At 36.3% G+C, this 15080-nt stretch overlaps 1 protein-coding gene across 1 annotated transcript in view; it reads right to left on the bottom strand.

The window, feature by feature from the left end:
• Window positions 1-15080, bottom strand: part of LOC123840983 (phospholipid-transporting ATPase ABCA3-like) — a 172070-nt gene that overhangs the window by 45467 nt on the left and 111523 nt on the right. Inside the window, exons 17-21 of the mRNA XM_064590316.1 lie at window positions 14334-14490; window positions 12120-12420; window positions 10076-10328; window positions 9664-9868; window positions 1724-1946 (exon numbers count right to left, since the gene is read on the bottom strand). Coding sequence (XP_064446386.1) covers window positions 1724-1946; window positions 9664-9868; window positions 10076-10328; window positions 12120-12420; window positions 14334-14490 — 1139 coding nt within the window. The remainder of the gene's footprint in view (window positions 1-1723; window positions 1947-9663; window positions 9869-10075; window positions 10329-12119; window positions 12421-14333; window positions 14491-15080) is intronic.

Genomic DNA, 15080 nt, shown 5'->3' with positions numbered 1-15080 from the left:
AATATCCATCACCAGGCTAGCCATCCCCCACCCCCCTCCCCTCTAGAACTCTAGGATTTTGATGGACTCCTGTCTCACATTGAGGTCTTTCATCCATTTTGAGTTTATTTTTGTGTGTGGTGTAAGAGAATGGTCCAGTTTCATTGTTCTGTATAGATACCACCTTACACCCCTTAGAATGACAAAAATTAACAAGGCAGAAAACAACAAATGTTAGCGAGGATGTGGAGGAAGGGGAACCCTCTTACACTGTTGGTGGGAAGGCAAGCTGGTACAGTCACTTTGGAAAACAGTATGGAGGTTCCTCAAAAAATTAAAAATAGAGCTACCCAGCAATTGCACTACTAGGTATTTACCCTGAAGATACAGATGTAGTGAAAAGAAGGGGCACATGCACCCCAATGTCCATAGCAGCAATGTCCACAATAGCCAAACTGTGGAAGGAGCCGAGAGCACCATCAACAGATGAATGGATAAAGAAGACGTGGTTCATATATGCAATGGAATATTACTCAACCATCAGAAAGGATGAAAACCCACCATTTGCACTGACATGGATGGAACTGGAGGGGATTATGCCAAGTGAAATAAGCAGAGAAAGACAATTATCACATGGTTTCACTAATATGTGGAACATAAAGGATAGCACAGAAGACCGGAGGGAAAACTGAAGGTGGGGGGGGGGGTAAATCAGAGAGGGAGACAAATCATGAGAAACTATGGACTCCGGGGAAACAAACTGAGGGTTTCAGAGGGGAGGGGGATGGGGAGATGAATTAGCAGGGTGATGGGTATTAAGGAGAGTACATGTTGTGATTGAGCACCGGGTGTTATACGCAACTAATGAATCATTGAACACTACATCAAAAACTAATGATGTACTATATGGTGGCTAACTGAACATAATAAAAAAAATTTAAAGTAAAAATAAAAAGACCTCCGAGAGGGATGCAGCCTTGCAGCCAGCTTGATTTTAGCGCAATAAGCCCTGTGATAGACTTCTGATCTACAGAGTTGTAGGATGATACATTTGTATAATTTACTAAGTTTGCAGCGATTGCTACCACAGCAATAGAAAACTAACACAGACTAATTAACAGCAATGGGACTAACTCAGTAAATGAGCACCGCAGTATAAATCCTTCTACATGTTTCTTAGTCTGTTATTCAGAGATCAATTCTTCTTCATGTGGCTTAATATTGCTCATTGAAGAGTTGTGCAAGGAGTATTAAAATAGATTTCCAACTAACTCAGGGAATTCTTTTGTGGGAGGGCAAGGCCTAAGGTCAGTAAATGGATTAGAAGCCTATTCCTCTCAGTCTCTGCAAGACCCAGTATGGCTAAATTACTTAAAGAATATCTAATTAATGTTTACAGAGTAATTTAATAAAGGAGTGGCAGCATCTGTGTTCTAAGAAGCTTCTCTTTGCCATCATTGCCAGTCCAATCAATCTCTCCATAATCTCAAAGTCAAAGGAGGAAAATGAAAGAATAAATATTGTACAGAGCCTGGGCTAATGGCCTGAAGGACTGGGTTAGTGAAAATGTAATTTGTCTTGCATTGTACATAATAGCTATAATATTTGTGACACTTAATAAAAGGTTATTAACTTAAAAGTAGTGTAAATTTTCCCAGAAATCCAGAACAAAATAACTTTGTATTGTTCATATTTTCAAGACCATATTTCTTTATTTACAGGGGAAATGGTGTGATGTCCTTACCTGATGTTGTGGTTATTATTATATCCATTACTATGCTGAAAACTCCTGCACAGTAGTTTAACATAACGAGCTTGATGTAGGCACTGGTATGACTAGAAAAAAGGAAACTTATCAGGTACGTGAACGGAATGATAGACCAGCCAAACAGCATGAAGATGACCAGTGTGTCCAGAAAGCGGTAATTCTTGGTCAGTGCATCCAATCCAGATAATAGGAACACCACCTGAGATAGAGAGTACACAAGTCAATTCAAAGTGGAGAAAACTATGCAATACCTAAGAATTCAGTCTAATAACTTAGAAAATCTGTTAGAACACATAAGTATTTATTTATTTATTTTAAATATTTTAGTTATTTGACAGAGAGAGAGAGATAGTGAGAGCAGGAACACAAGCAGGGGGAGTGGGAGAGGGAGAAGCAGGCTTCCCGCCGAGCAGGGAGCCTGATGCGGGGCTCGATCCAAGGACCCTGGGATCATGACCTGAGCCGAAGGCAGACGCTTAACCACTGAGCCACCCAGGCGCCCCCACATAAGTATTTATTAATCAAATAATTTTGTCTGTGAGCATGGCTATGAGGTTCTTCCACTTCTCCCTTAAGTGAGCACATCCCCTCTATTTGCCTACTTGTTTTCATCTACTTGAAAAAGTTTCATTTTGTTCTCCTTGAACAAGATCAAAGTATATTTTTTCTTCTCCTTCTTCCAACCCCAAATAAGCCAAATTCTCAATATTTCCAGAAATGAGATCACCTAGTAAAAAAAATTTTTTTTTTTTTTTTTTAAGATTTACATTCTGGCAGCTGTAAACTGTAATGCTAAGGACCTATCCTTCATGGCTCTCCATTTTTAGATTCTGCCTATTGACTCTACTCTATTTTCCTACTCCTCCTTTCCCTACGTCAGCCACTCAGTTGAGAAGCACACAGGGAAACTCAAAGTTAGAGGGGATCTAAGTAAGGGAACTGAGAACCTATAGAGTTGTTACAGAAAATAAATTTCCAGAAATTGACATCTTATAAGTTGTTAAAACTGTGGTTTCTCCACAAATATTCCAGAACTATTTATTTTGAGCTATTAAATGATTATATAGCAAGATCCTTGAGAAGTGGATGGTAGGGATAAGCTGAAAATAGCTACTAGTGATTGAAAGCAGGTTCTCAGTGGTAGTAGACAAAGCAACAAAAAAATAAACATAGCATAGATGAAAATATTTGGGTATTATGGGCATGGCTACTTTGCTTCTGTCATCACAAACTTTCAGTCTCAAGAGAAATGCAGTGCATGTAAATACTTAGATAGAATTTGGGGTGACCTAGGTATTTTTTTGTTGAAAGAGGTATAATGTTTAGGGATTTCATTAATTATAAAATGTACATTTTTGGGTAGGAAGACTCAACATTGTAAAAATGCAGATATTCCCCAAATTAGTCTATAAACAAAAATATCCATAAGATATTTAGTTGAATATTTTAAATTTTGAAATGTAACATTCAAAAATACACAAAATATAGATGAGCAGATCACTGAATTATTACAAAACAAACACTGCTGTGTAATTACCAAGGATATTAATGCCACTCAAGACACAATATCTCCCTCCTCTGTGAAGGTAAACACTACCCTGACCTTTACGATAATCACTTTCCTTCTTTTCTTTACAGTTTTAACAAAAACATCCCTAAATACTACTTGTATTTTTCAACTATACATGGAGTTATGTAGTATTTACTTCTTCCTACCTGGCTTCTTTTGCTAACATGGTATTTGTGAAATCCATCCCCACTGTTGCCTAGTGTGGTAGTTCATTTTCATTGCTCTTTAGTATTCCAGTGTATTATTGTATCATTTTTACTCATCTGTTATATTTGATAAATATTTCAGTTGTTTGCCATGTTTATTGTTTATTATTATGAATAACGTTCTTAAGAACCTTCTTGTAGATGTCTCTTGCTGCACATATATATGCATTGGAGATTATATAAATATATATATTTTTTTCACAAACCTTCAAAGTTTTAGAAGAAAATGCCAAATTGTTTACCAAAGTAACTGGACCAATTTATGTTCCCATCAATAGTAACTGCAGCTTCCACTGCATTAAATTCTTATCCATATTTGGTATTTTAGCTTTCTAGATTTTAGCTATTCTGATAGGTATGTATAGTCTATGTATTTGTTTCCTATTGCTGCTGTACCAAATTCACAAATTAGTGTCTAAAACAACCCAAATTTATCTTACAGTTTTGGAATGGTTCTCACTAGACTAAGATAGAAAAAAAAAAAAACAAAGTCTGCAAGACTTATTCCTTCTGGAGGCTCTAGGAGAAATTCAGTTTCTTGCCTTTTCAAGCTTTCCAGAGGCTGTTTGCATTACTCAGCTCATGGCAACTTCCTTTATCTTTAAAGTCAGAAGCTTAGTATTTTTGAGCCTAATCTCCACTGTGATGGTATCTGGAGGTGTGGCCTTTGGGATGTAATCAGGTTAAGATGAGGTCATGAGGGTGGGGCCCTGTGATGGGATAGTGTCCTTAGAAGAAAGATGAAAGCATGCTCTTGAGCTCCCGCTCTTGCTCGCTCTCTCTGCCATGTGTGGACATAGTGAGCAGAGAGAGTCATCTGCAAACCAGGAAGAGAGCCCTCATTGGAAAACCAAAGCAAATGCCCCTTGATCTTGGACTTCCTAGCCTTTGGAACTGTGAGAAAATAAATTTCTGCTATGTAATCCACCATATCTATTTTGTTATAGCAGTCAGAGCGGACTAAGACAACTGGTTTTTGTATTTCCTATTGGAGACTTTACATTATTTGAGTTACTGTCCAGCATTCTTTCATTTCAACCTGAAGGAATCCCTTAGCATTTCTTGTGGAGTAGGTTTAGTGCTAATTAACTTCCTCAGCTTATTTAAGACAGTCGTTTTAAAGTTTTTGTCTAGCACCTCTGCTGTTTGTACTTCTTCAGGGATGGTTGCTGTCATTTAATTTTCTTCCTTTGAATAGACCATGTTTTCCTGTTTATTTGCAGGCCTTATGATGTTGTCATTGTAGAAACTTGGGTATTTAAAATATCAGCCACCTCTTCCAACCCTTGCAGACTGACTCTGTGTCAGGGCAGTTCATCATTAATTAGTGGGGTTTGTTCTGAGACTAGGGATGACTCCTATCCCATCAAGATTAAAGTCTTCTCATGTCTTTATGAGCATGTGCACTATCTTGGTCTAGGTATTGCTTTCTCGATTTCCCTACATATAGAGCTGCTTTGAAAGGTCTTAATTTCCCAGGGCCTTACACTAGGGTCTCGCTGAAGCCTTAGACAGTCTATGTCTCAACTTGTCATTTCTTCCTCCAGGCATCTTCAGAACTGTGGTACCCTTGCAGGTTCACAAGCAGTGGCTCCTACTGCTTTTCCCTACCTAAAATCCAAGTTAGACAAGAAAGAGAGCAGTCTTCTTGCAGCCTCTAGACAGGTCAGAAGGTTGGAAGTAAGGAAGGTCTGTTCTACCTCTTCCACTTCAGGGGAGAGCTGGGAACTGGACTGCCATAGCCTCCAGACCAAGACTGTGCTACGCTATGGACAGGCTCAGTCAAGAGCCCATAAATATGCTATGAAATTTCCTATCATTTTGAATGTGACATTTTCTTGTTTGGGGCACAGACCTATGACTGTTTTCCAGAGTTCCTATAAAGCAGTTGAGTTTCTGCTTGTTTTCTTTTTTCCTTCACAGGGGAGAAAGGACTTGGGACTTCCTACTATGCCATCTTGTTGACCACATTTATCATTCTGTTTCTGCTAAGTATTTTCTCAATAATTAATGCAATTGAATGCTTTTCCATATGTTTATAGGCCACTTGGATATCTTATTTTATGATACACCAGTTCTATCCTCTTTCTCTTTTTTCTATTTCCTTTAACTGTCCTATTCTTACTGCTAGAGAATTATACATAGAATATGATCCAGATACGAAGTTACTCATAAGAACATTAAAAGAACTATGTTGAATATGTCTGAGAAAATAAAAAGGTGGAGAGCATAGGTTTATAGATGAAGAAGATAATTTAAATTTTTGAAAATAATTAACTGCAAGTTTTATATCTGAGGACCACAAATCTGAAATTAAGAACTCATTAGATAGGTTTAACAGTTGAGTAGATACAGGCAGAAGATAGGATTGATAAATTGGAAAAGAAGTCAATAGAAAATATACCAAGAAATACACAGTGGGAAAAAAAAAGGAAAATAAAGAGAACAGTGTTTGAGACATCCATGACACAGTGAAAAGAAACAATACACATGCAGACAGAGAACAACAAGAGGCAAAAGTAAGAGGCAAAGTAAGAGAATTACCAAGAAATTTACAAAACTGGTAACAGATACCAACCTTCAGATTCAGGAAGCTTTGAATACACCAAGCAGGGTAAATGCAAAGAAACCTAAGCACAATACTGTAAGAATGCTAAAAACCTACCTCAAAGGAAGAATAATAAGAGAAGGAATTGTAAGAAGTCTGACAGGTGACTCCTTGTTGAAAAATGATAAAAGCAAGCCATGACAATGGAACAGCATCACTAAAGAGTGGGGGTGGGGGGTAGGTGCAGGAACCAACAAAATATTCTTCAAAGGATAAGAAAAATGAAATTATTTCCAATCAAAATCTACAAGATTTTTTTTTTTTTTGCAGTTAAAACTTTCCTAAAAGAAATATCATAGGAAGTTCTTTAGGAAGAGAAAAATGATCCCAGATAAAACTGCAGAAACGAATATGAGTGAATAAGTACAAGTGAATATTTACTGTAACAAAAATAACAGTAGGTTTTGGATGATAAATAATGTAAAATTAAAATACCTTATCACAATAATGCAAGAAGTTGGAGGGCATCATTGGAATGACAAGGCTGTAAGGTCTTAGCATTAATCAAATGTGCATGTTTGGGGCACCTGGGTGGCTCAGTTACTTAAGCATCTGCCTTCAGCTCAGGTCATGGTCCCAGGGTCCTAGGACTGAGTCCTAGGTCAGGCTCCCTGTTCAGCGGGGACTCTGCTTCTCCCTCTCCCTCTGCCCTTCTCCCCCGCTTGCTCTCTCTCTCTCAAGTAAATAAATAAAATCTTTAAAAAATTTTATATATATTTTACTTTTATTTTTATTTAAATTCAATTAGCCAAGGTATAGTACATCATTGGTTTTTGATATAATGTTCAATGATTCATCAGTTCAATATAATACCAGTGCTCATCACATCATGTGCCCTCCTTAAAAATTTTAAATAAAAAAACAAACAAAAAAACACAAACGTGCATGTTAATTTTTAGAATGGTCACTGAAAGAATATTTAACACAAATTTAATAGAGAGCAGAAGGAGAAACAGGAAATAAAACAATTCAAATAAAAAAAGAATAAACCCAAACATATCAGTATTTCTTTGGATACTGCAATTATAAGGCCAGCTTGTTAGCCTGGAAAAAAACTAACACAACTATATACTGTTTACAAAATAAATTTTTTTTTAAATACGAAGGCCCAGAAAATCTAAATGCAAAAAGATGAAAAAACATTTACCAAGGAAAGAGTAATCAAAGTACCTATGCTATTTGTAGAAACAGCATATTTTAAGGCTAGAAGCATCATTAGGGATAAAAGGGAGAAATAACATTGTGATAAAGGGGTCAATCCATCAGGAAAATACAATTATAAATACGTATGCACCCATGAATATATAAACTGTAGGTATAAAGCAAACTATATGAAGCAAAGTTTCAAACTATATCAAAATTTCACAGAAAAGAAAAACAAATAGGCAACATATCAGTAACAACAGAGATGAGTAGCTCTAAACAAAACTGAGTCTATGACCTACATAAACAAAGTCTCGAGTAACAACAGGAGACACATTCTTAACAAGTACACATAAAATATTTACCAAAATTGACCACATGCTGGTTCATAACATATGACTCAATGTATTTAAAATGACTGAAATCATTCACAGTATGTTCTCTGAGCAAAGGGCTATTAACCTTTGAATACATTTTCAAAGTGCTTAGAAATCAAATAATACATTTCTAGTAAACATCATGGTTCAAAAATATTTTAGAAATTAGGAAATATTTATGAATTAGTGATAATGAATATCAAACCTGTGGGATGCAGCTTAAGTGATGAGATAATGTAAAGTTTTGGGTTTTTTTGGTTTGTGTGCATAATGTAGCTCTCCTAGTTAGTTCCTGTGATGACAGAAATGATTAGTGACCCTCACAAAGTTAGTGGTTTGCCCTTACTGTGCTAAGTGACTGTCTGGTAAGTTGTGAGAAGAGAACAGCACTGAGCACCTTGTCTACAATACTGCACAGGGCGGCAGAGAAGGAGTGTCATGTTGTTCTTTCCACCCTGGAGCTTTCCGTATTCATGAAGTGCTCTCCCCACCACTTCCAGCCTCTAATCTCTTTTATCTGTTCTAGTTTGTGTACAATCGTCGCTCTTCCTCAGAACCAAAAGTTACAACCTTCCAACCCTAGAGCACTATGGACAATGATCCTAAGTTTTCTAATGGCATGGGAGCCAGTGAAACTGGCCTCCAAGCCCTACATCTCATTTATTTTTATTTTTTTAATTCTTTTTTGTTTATTATGTTCAGTTAGCCACTGTATAGTACTTCATCAACTTCATCAGTTTTTGATGTAGTGTTCAATGATTCATTCACAGAGCCAAAGAGGGAGCACACCAAATGAAATGAGTATTAAGGAGGGCAGGTGTTGTGATGAGCACTGGGTGTTATATGACCTACCCCTCATTTATAACAAATGGGTTTGCTTTAACTTTCACAGCAGTATCTCACTGGCCCTTCTGACAGAAGGATGGCTCTGGAGATGCCAGATGTCGGAAAGATAAGGAAGGTGACAAGTATAAACAGACCACAAACATTCTCCTGACTTTGCTTTCAATAATAAGAGTTTCAATAATTCTTCATTATCTATTCAATATTCAAATGTTCAAATGCTCGCACACATGCACAAAATTTGAATGGTCCGTGGCACAAAATCAACATCTTGACCATTCAACTCAAGAACTCTATTCTATTAATAATCCACACAAACCTCACACCTTTTAGCTTAATTTCACTGAGAAAATATAGTCCACCAGGAAATACAAATCAAAACCACAATGAGATACTACCTCACACGGGTCAGTGTAGCTATTGATGAGGATGTGGAGAACAGATAACCCTTGTGCACTGTTGGTAGGAATGCAAACTGGTGTAGCCACTGTGGAAAACAGTATGGAAGTTCCCCAAAACATTGAAAATAGAAATACATATGATCCAGTGATTCCACTATTATTCTTACTCTTGAGGCAATCAGATGACTAGAGGTAGGAGAAAAGTATTTATAAAAATATTTGTCTTTTGGGGCACCTGGGTGGCTCAGGCGTTAAGCGTCTGCCTTTGGCTCAGGTCATGATCCCAGGGTCCTGGGATCGAGTCCTACATTGGGCTCCCTGCTCAGTGGGGAGCCTGCTTTTCCCTCTCCCACTCCCCCTGCTTGTGTTCCCTCTCTTGCTGTCTCTCTGTCAAATAAATAAATAAAATCTTAAAAAATATATATTTGTCTTTGTTTAATATGGGACTGGTGTTGTAGTATAACAGGTCATAACCTTACATATTTGTAGAAGCCTTGGGGCCAATACATATTAGAGAGCAAGCATGTCCAGAAGGTAGATTAAGAGACATATTTCTGTTTCTTCAAACAAGAACATTTTGTTTTAAAAGAAGAATGTAAAGGAAAAGATTTTCACTGAGGCATATTCCACAATGTACTCCCTGACATAATGAGCCAAAGTATTTCTTTCTTTCTTGAGAAATTTAGATTTAGGTTAATATTAGCCAAGTAGAATTTTCTGGGATGTACCAGAAAATAAGCCCCACAAAAGACTTTGTCTAACACTCACCATTAGTAAGCAGCAGGCAGTGAAGAAGATGATGAAGTCCCACAGCAGAGCAGAGAGCCAGAAATTAATGGCAGAGACCCCACTCACAAACTGGATGTGCTTTGCCTTAGTGATTCTCTCAGTCACTGTCAGAAGACAAAAGCCACTGACAAAAATACTCACACCAAAAAACAAATTCAAGGCTACCTGCATTCCTGGTATTTTTCTACAAAGGAATGAATAAAGAGGACACATTGGTAAGATAACAAAGTAGAAAATATTAGTTTCTAAAAATAACTTTTTATTTATTATAAATTATATTTTATTATTTTATTCACGTTTAAAATTAACTTTTTATTAAGAATGTGTTCAGATAGGGAAGACGGACTATATTTAAATACCAAGCTCAATCCCAATAAAAAAGCATACATACCTTCCCTCAAGTTTTTTAGACACAATATTTTGAGGCTGAGGTTTGTTGGAGACCGTAATTGAAGCATCAGGGTCAGAAAGTGCCATAAAAATAAGATTGTCTAATATTGCCAGGGATAATGGTGGTGAGTGGTATGCTTTGTTGTTGAACCAAAGTGTAACTAATTTTTTATTCCCAACAACATGAAAGGAAAGTGCAATAATGCATGAGTAAATGCATTCTTGACTTTCCTGCAAGTATTTCGTTAAGTCACCTGGAATGAGAAAACAATAAATGACCACAGGCTCAGCATGCAATACAGATCACTTGGTATGCATTTTGGAGAGGGAGAACCCAATAATTTCACTTGCCCGATATTTTTTCTATTTCCAGTGTCTCACAACAGCTCTGACACATTTCGACCATTCAGCTCAAGAACTCTATTCTATTAATAATCCACACAAACCTCACACCTTTTAGCTTAATTTCACTGAGAAAATAGAGTCCACCAGGAAATTCAGATTGAAACCACAATGAGATACTACCCCACACGGGTCAGGATATCTGTTGATGAGGATGTGGAGAACAGATAACCCTTGGGCACTGTTGGTGGGAATGCAAACTGGTGCAGCCACTGTGGAAAACAGTATGGAGGTTCCCCAAAACATTGAAAATAGAAATACCATATGATCCAGTGATTCCACTACTGGGTATGGACCCAAGGAAAACAAAAACACTAATTTGAAAAGATATATGCACCCCTATGTTTACTGCAGAATTATTTACAATTGCCAAATTATGGAAGCAACCCAAGTATCCGGTGATAGATGAACAGATAAAGAATGGATATATATACACACATATATACCTATATATGTTAGATACACACATGCATATTACTCAGCATGAAAAAAGAATGCAATCTTGCCATTTGAAACATTACTATTGATAGATCTGTGAGGTACAGTCTTTTTATTTTTGTCTAAACAACATAATATAGTGGAAAAGGGACCACATTATGAATCAGGGAAATTAATTTCTCCCTCTTCTCTCCCCTCTTCTCTGCTAAACTATGTGATCTTTGACAATAAGCGTTCGTCTAGTACTCCTGTCATGGATGGAGGAAAAGGAATATGTGATTTAATGACAGCTTTTATGCCACCCAGCCTATAATGTATATGTTGTAAAATCAGAATATTGATAGAAGTAATAACCAACATTTCCCAGTGTATTTTCTTCTCCCACAATGGAACCTAAAGGATAAAGGAGAAACAACCTGCCAAACTGCACAGACTCTATGCTAACCTAAACCAATACTGTCAATGAGGCAGCAGCTGAAGGAAATGCAAAGGAAATACCTGGAAGGAAATGATCAGCCTTGAAAGACGACAGACTTGCTCCTTAGAGATGATTTAATGTAGTGAGTGGGTTAATATTGCAGACTCCCACTCGGCAGTCCTAAAATCTAGTGCCTTCTCTAATACATACTAGATGCACTATTTGGGGCAACTTAGTTAACATCTACAAGCCTCAAGCAAGTATAATCGTTATAGAAATCGAGATAATTGAAATATTTAGAAAAGTTCTTGCCAAAAGTAGTGTTCCGTACATGTAATCAATTATTATTACTACCTTCCAAATAAGTGAGTTCAGAGTAGCCTGCCCATAAAGTCTTCAACCTAACCTGTTTTAAAATATGGCTAATCTATAGAGACTTGTGTGAAGACGTTTGGAATTTAGTACCACATTGTGAGCCTGGTTTTATGTGAGATTTTGTGCTAAATTTTACAAAACAAAATATTTAATACTTCAATTCATTCCCTAGAAGATGTAGCAAATAGCTGGCAGATGACCCACAGTCAAAGTGCCTCCATTAATAATTAACTTCTGTGGCCAGTCTCCGTGAAGGATGATTCTTGTCTGATTTGGCTGCCTTTTATGAGATTGGTGACTATCAAGAAAGTAAAGAGCAACAGCTAAGTATTCCAGTCAGGACCTCTCTTTGGAAGTGATACAAGCGGGTTTTCATCTATTAGTAGTCTTTTTCTTTTTGAAAGAGCCTTACCTTTCACTTCCTGAAGTTTTTGTTTCTTAGCCTTTAGCATCATCTCAAGAATTTTTGTTAAATTCTGAGAAAAATCAGAACGGTCATCATCTGAGAAAGGCACTATGGTTTGACCGTATTGTTCCAAATCCATTTCCCTGGCAATTTCAACTCTATTTCTTGAAATTTCCACTCCTCTCATGAGAAAATAAACAATGCCCAGAAGTCCCAGGATCTGCATCAACATCAAATTCCAGTTGCGCCAAGAGAACATAGCCCTCTTTATGAACATGGCACAGAACTGCTGGCAGTTAAGAGACCACTGACAAGAGGAGAGAAAGATGGTATTAAGATGGTTACAAACCTTAATGAAATTCAATGACATTAATCTTCTGAATCTTATGGTAGAAGATGTATGTACACATTCTATCAATATACCCTTGTGTAGAACACAGCCGTGGTTAGCACACAGGTAACAAGCAAGACTTCCTTTCTGTGTAATATGTTGATGCTTGGCTTCTAATCAAATTATACTGAGAAACTCAAAAGGATGATTTTTATCACTAACATATTCATAGCATCTCTGAGCAAAATAACATGACATCGGTCTTCGTCAACATTAAATCATGATCCTTCAATCCTACCTCTATTTGATAAGTGAAGCATTCCCATAATGTGCATATGTAACAAGTTTCCATTGCTAGGTTTTAATCCATGTGATAGTGGATAGTCAGGAAACAGAAAATGAATTTATTTTTAAACTGCAATAATGTGCTCAGCACTTTTTCTTCAACTTCTAAATTTAAAGCAATGTGTCTAATTGTTAATTTGAAAAAATGTACCTAAGTATACTATTTTCCTTATTTTTTCAGGCTTTTTGGCCCATCTATAGTTGATTATATATTTTCTCAGATTAACAACAAAACCTGTTGCTTTAAATGTAGAGACTTCCCCTGAAAAGGTAGTCTGAATATTAAAGAAAAGCATAGAGAGCATATTACTTGGAATATGTAACCAATAGTTTAACAATATGCTGCTTACCCTGTATTTCCCAACATTTTGGACACCCCATAATTCATCATGAAAAAAATATCTCTAGTCAATCAACCAATATTATCTGAATGAACCAATCAGCATTTGGATGTTGTCACTGGCCAGAAATAAGGTAAAGTTTAGAAGGAAAATTTTTTTCTCATGTTCTGACTTTTACAAGATGGCTTATTAGATATATTTCTAGAGTGAAAGAATATGCAAATGTAAGAATCAACTTTTCTACCCTGGTCTGCAAATCTTCCTTCTTCTGCATCTTCATAAGAGAGGGAAATAGGGAAGAGTGATACAGCAGGAGAAATGGGCAAGCAAGGAGAGGAGAAAAATCATTATTTTGTAACTGATTCATCCCAAACATATTCAACTCACATTTTACTAGTATTAACTCATTAAAACAGTTTGATGGAGAATGAAATTGAAGCAGAAATATGTTAAATATCTTGGTCAAAGTCAAATAGCCAGTAAATTATAGAACAGGAATTCCAGTTCCAGTTGGCTCAAAATTCTGCACTCTGGTTGTACAACACCCACTCTGCTTCACAACTGACTCATAAGCCCCTCAGTGAAGGCATGTTTATGGGCAACTCTGAGAAATGCTGATCATCTCAAAATCCCTAGTCTTCATTAGGGAAACTGTAGGGAATAGACAATCAGGAGAACAATGAAAGAAATTTTTGGCAATCCAATGAATTTTCCCATGCTAATGAGGGAACCGTTGGGGAACAGTCCATTAGGAAGTGCCAATGCATTCCAATTCATAAATTTAAGTGACTTTCATGCACTGAGTGTTATACACAACCCAATAATAAATTATTGAACACTACATATGAAGGTAAGTATGTACACTATACGGTGGCTAATTGAATTAAAAAAATTTTATAAATGGCTTTTATATATATGTGTAAATCATGATAACTTTGTTAGGACCCTTTTTCAACTCTGAATGAACTAACAATTTTAAAAAGTGAGATAAGTGACTCAAAAATAACAAAGCTGAGAGTAAAATCTGATTTTTAACTATCAGTTTTAACTTCTGAATTAGAAAATTAATTGCATTGTTTTACAGACTCTTCCTTACTTGGCCTTCCCTGGCTAACAACTCTGAAGTCTCCTTTGAATTCAAACATTAAAATAAAATTTATCTTTTTATACCACTAGCATTACATTCTTAGTGAAGATGCTCACCCCAGTATTAAACTTAATATTAGAGGGTTCACTTGCAGTGGGAGAGTATGATCTCTCAAAACTTCTGGGCACATTCATATTCTGGTTCATGTTTCCTCTTCTGTTTTTGTCCTTTAGGGATGGGGTCTGGAAAGCTTCATCATCCTCTCTACTGACCCTATATACAAGCAAACATTCATTTTAACCAGAATAGTAGTTTTATTGCAAGATTTTCACAGTTGATGACAAAAATTTTTTAAAGCAAACACAATTATATAATGTTAACATTAATATTGGATAAAATAAACTGAACTTAATCAAGTTAAAGGTGTAAGACAGTATCTTTTTTTTAGAAGAGAGAGTTGTTAAATTTCTTTTATTTTAAAGAATGATACTAATTCTAGCAGGGTTTTATTTTTCTAATGTTTCTAAGCGTATGCCAGTCTAACAGATTTGTTTTCTTAATGTTCTGCTCCAGGTAATCTAAACATCTGTAATGGTTTACAGAGCAAATGAGCACAATAGTTCAGTTATCTTCCAAGAGCTCACGACTCCATGGGAGAAATAGACATTTTTATTTAATTTTAGTATGTGGGAGAAAATGATAAACAGAATCATGAAAATCATACTATAATGGGAGATCTGAGGTCTACCCATGGGCATTCTGAAACCTGTGATGAAATCTCATAATTTGAGGAGATAAATTTTTCATTTTAAACCAATGAGCCGACAAGACTTTTTAATACCTTTCTTTTACCAGGACCACAC

Source organism: Mirounga angustirostris, unplaced genomic scaffold, assembly GCF_029215605.1.
Source record: "Mirounga angustirostris isolate CCGP_5_RB_7025 unplaced genomic scaffold, mMirAng1.0.hap1 SCAF_5, whole genome shotgun sequence".
NCBI classification, from domain to species: domain Eukaryota; kingdom Metazoa; phylum Chordata; class Mammalia; order Carnivora; family Phocidae; genus Mirounga; species Mirounga angustirostris.
This window is presented reverse-complemented; position numbering and strand designations above follow the sequence as displayed.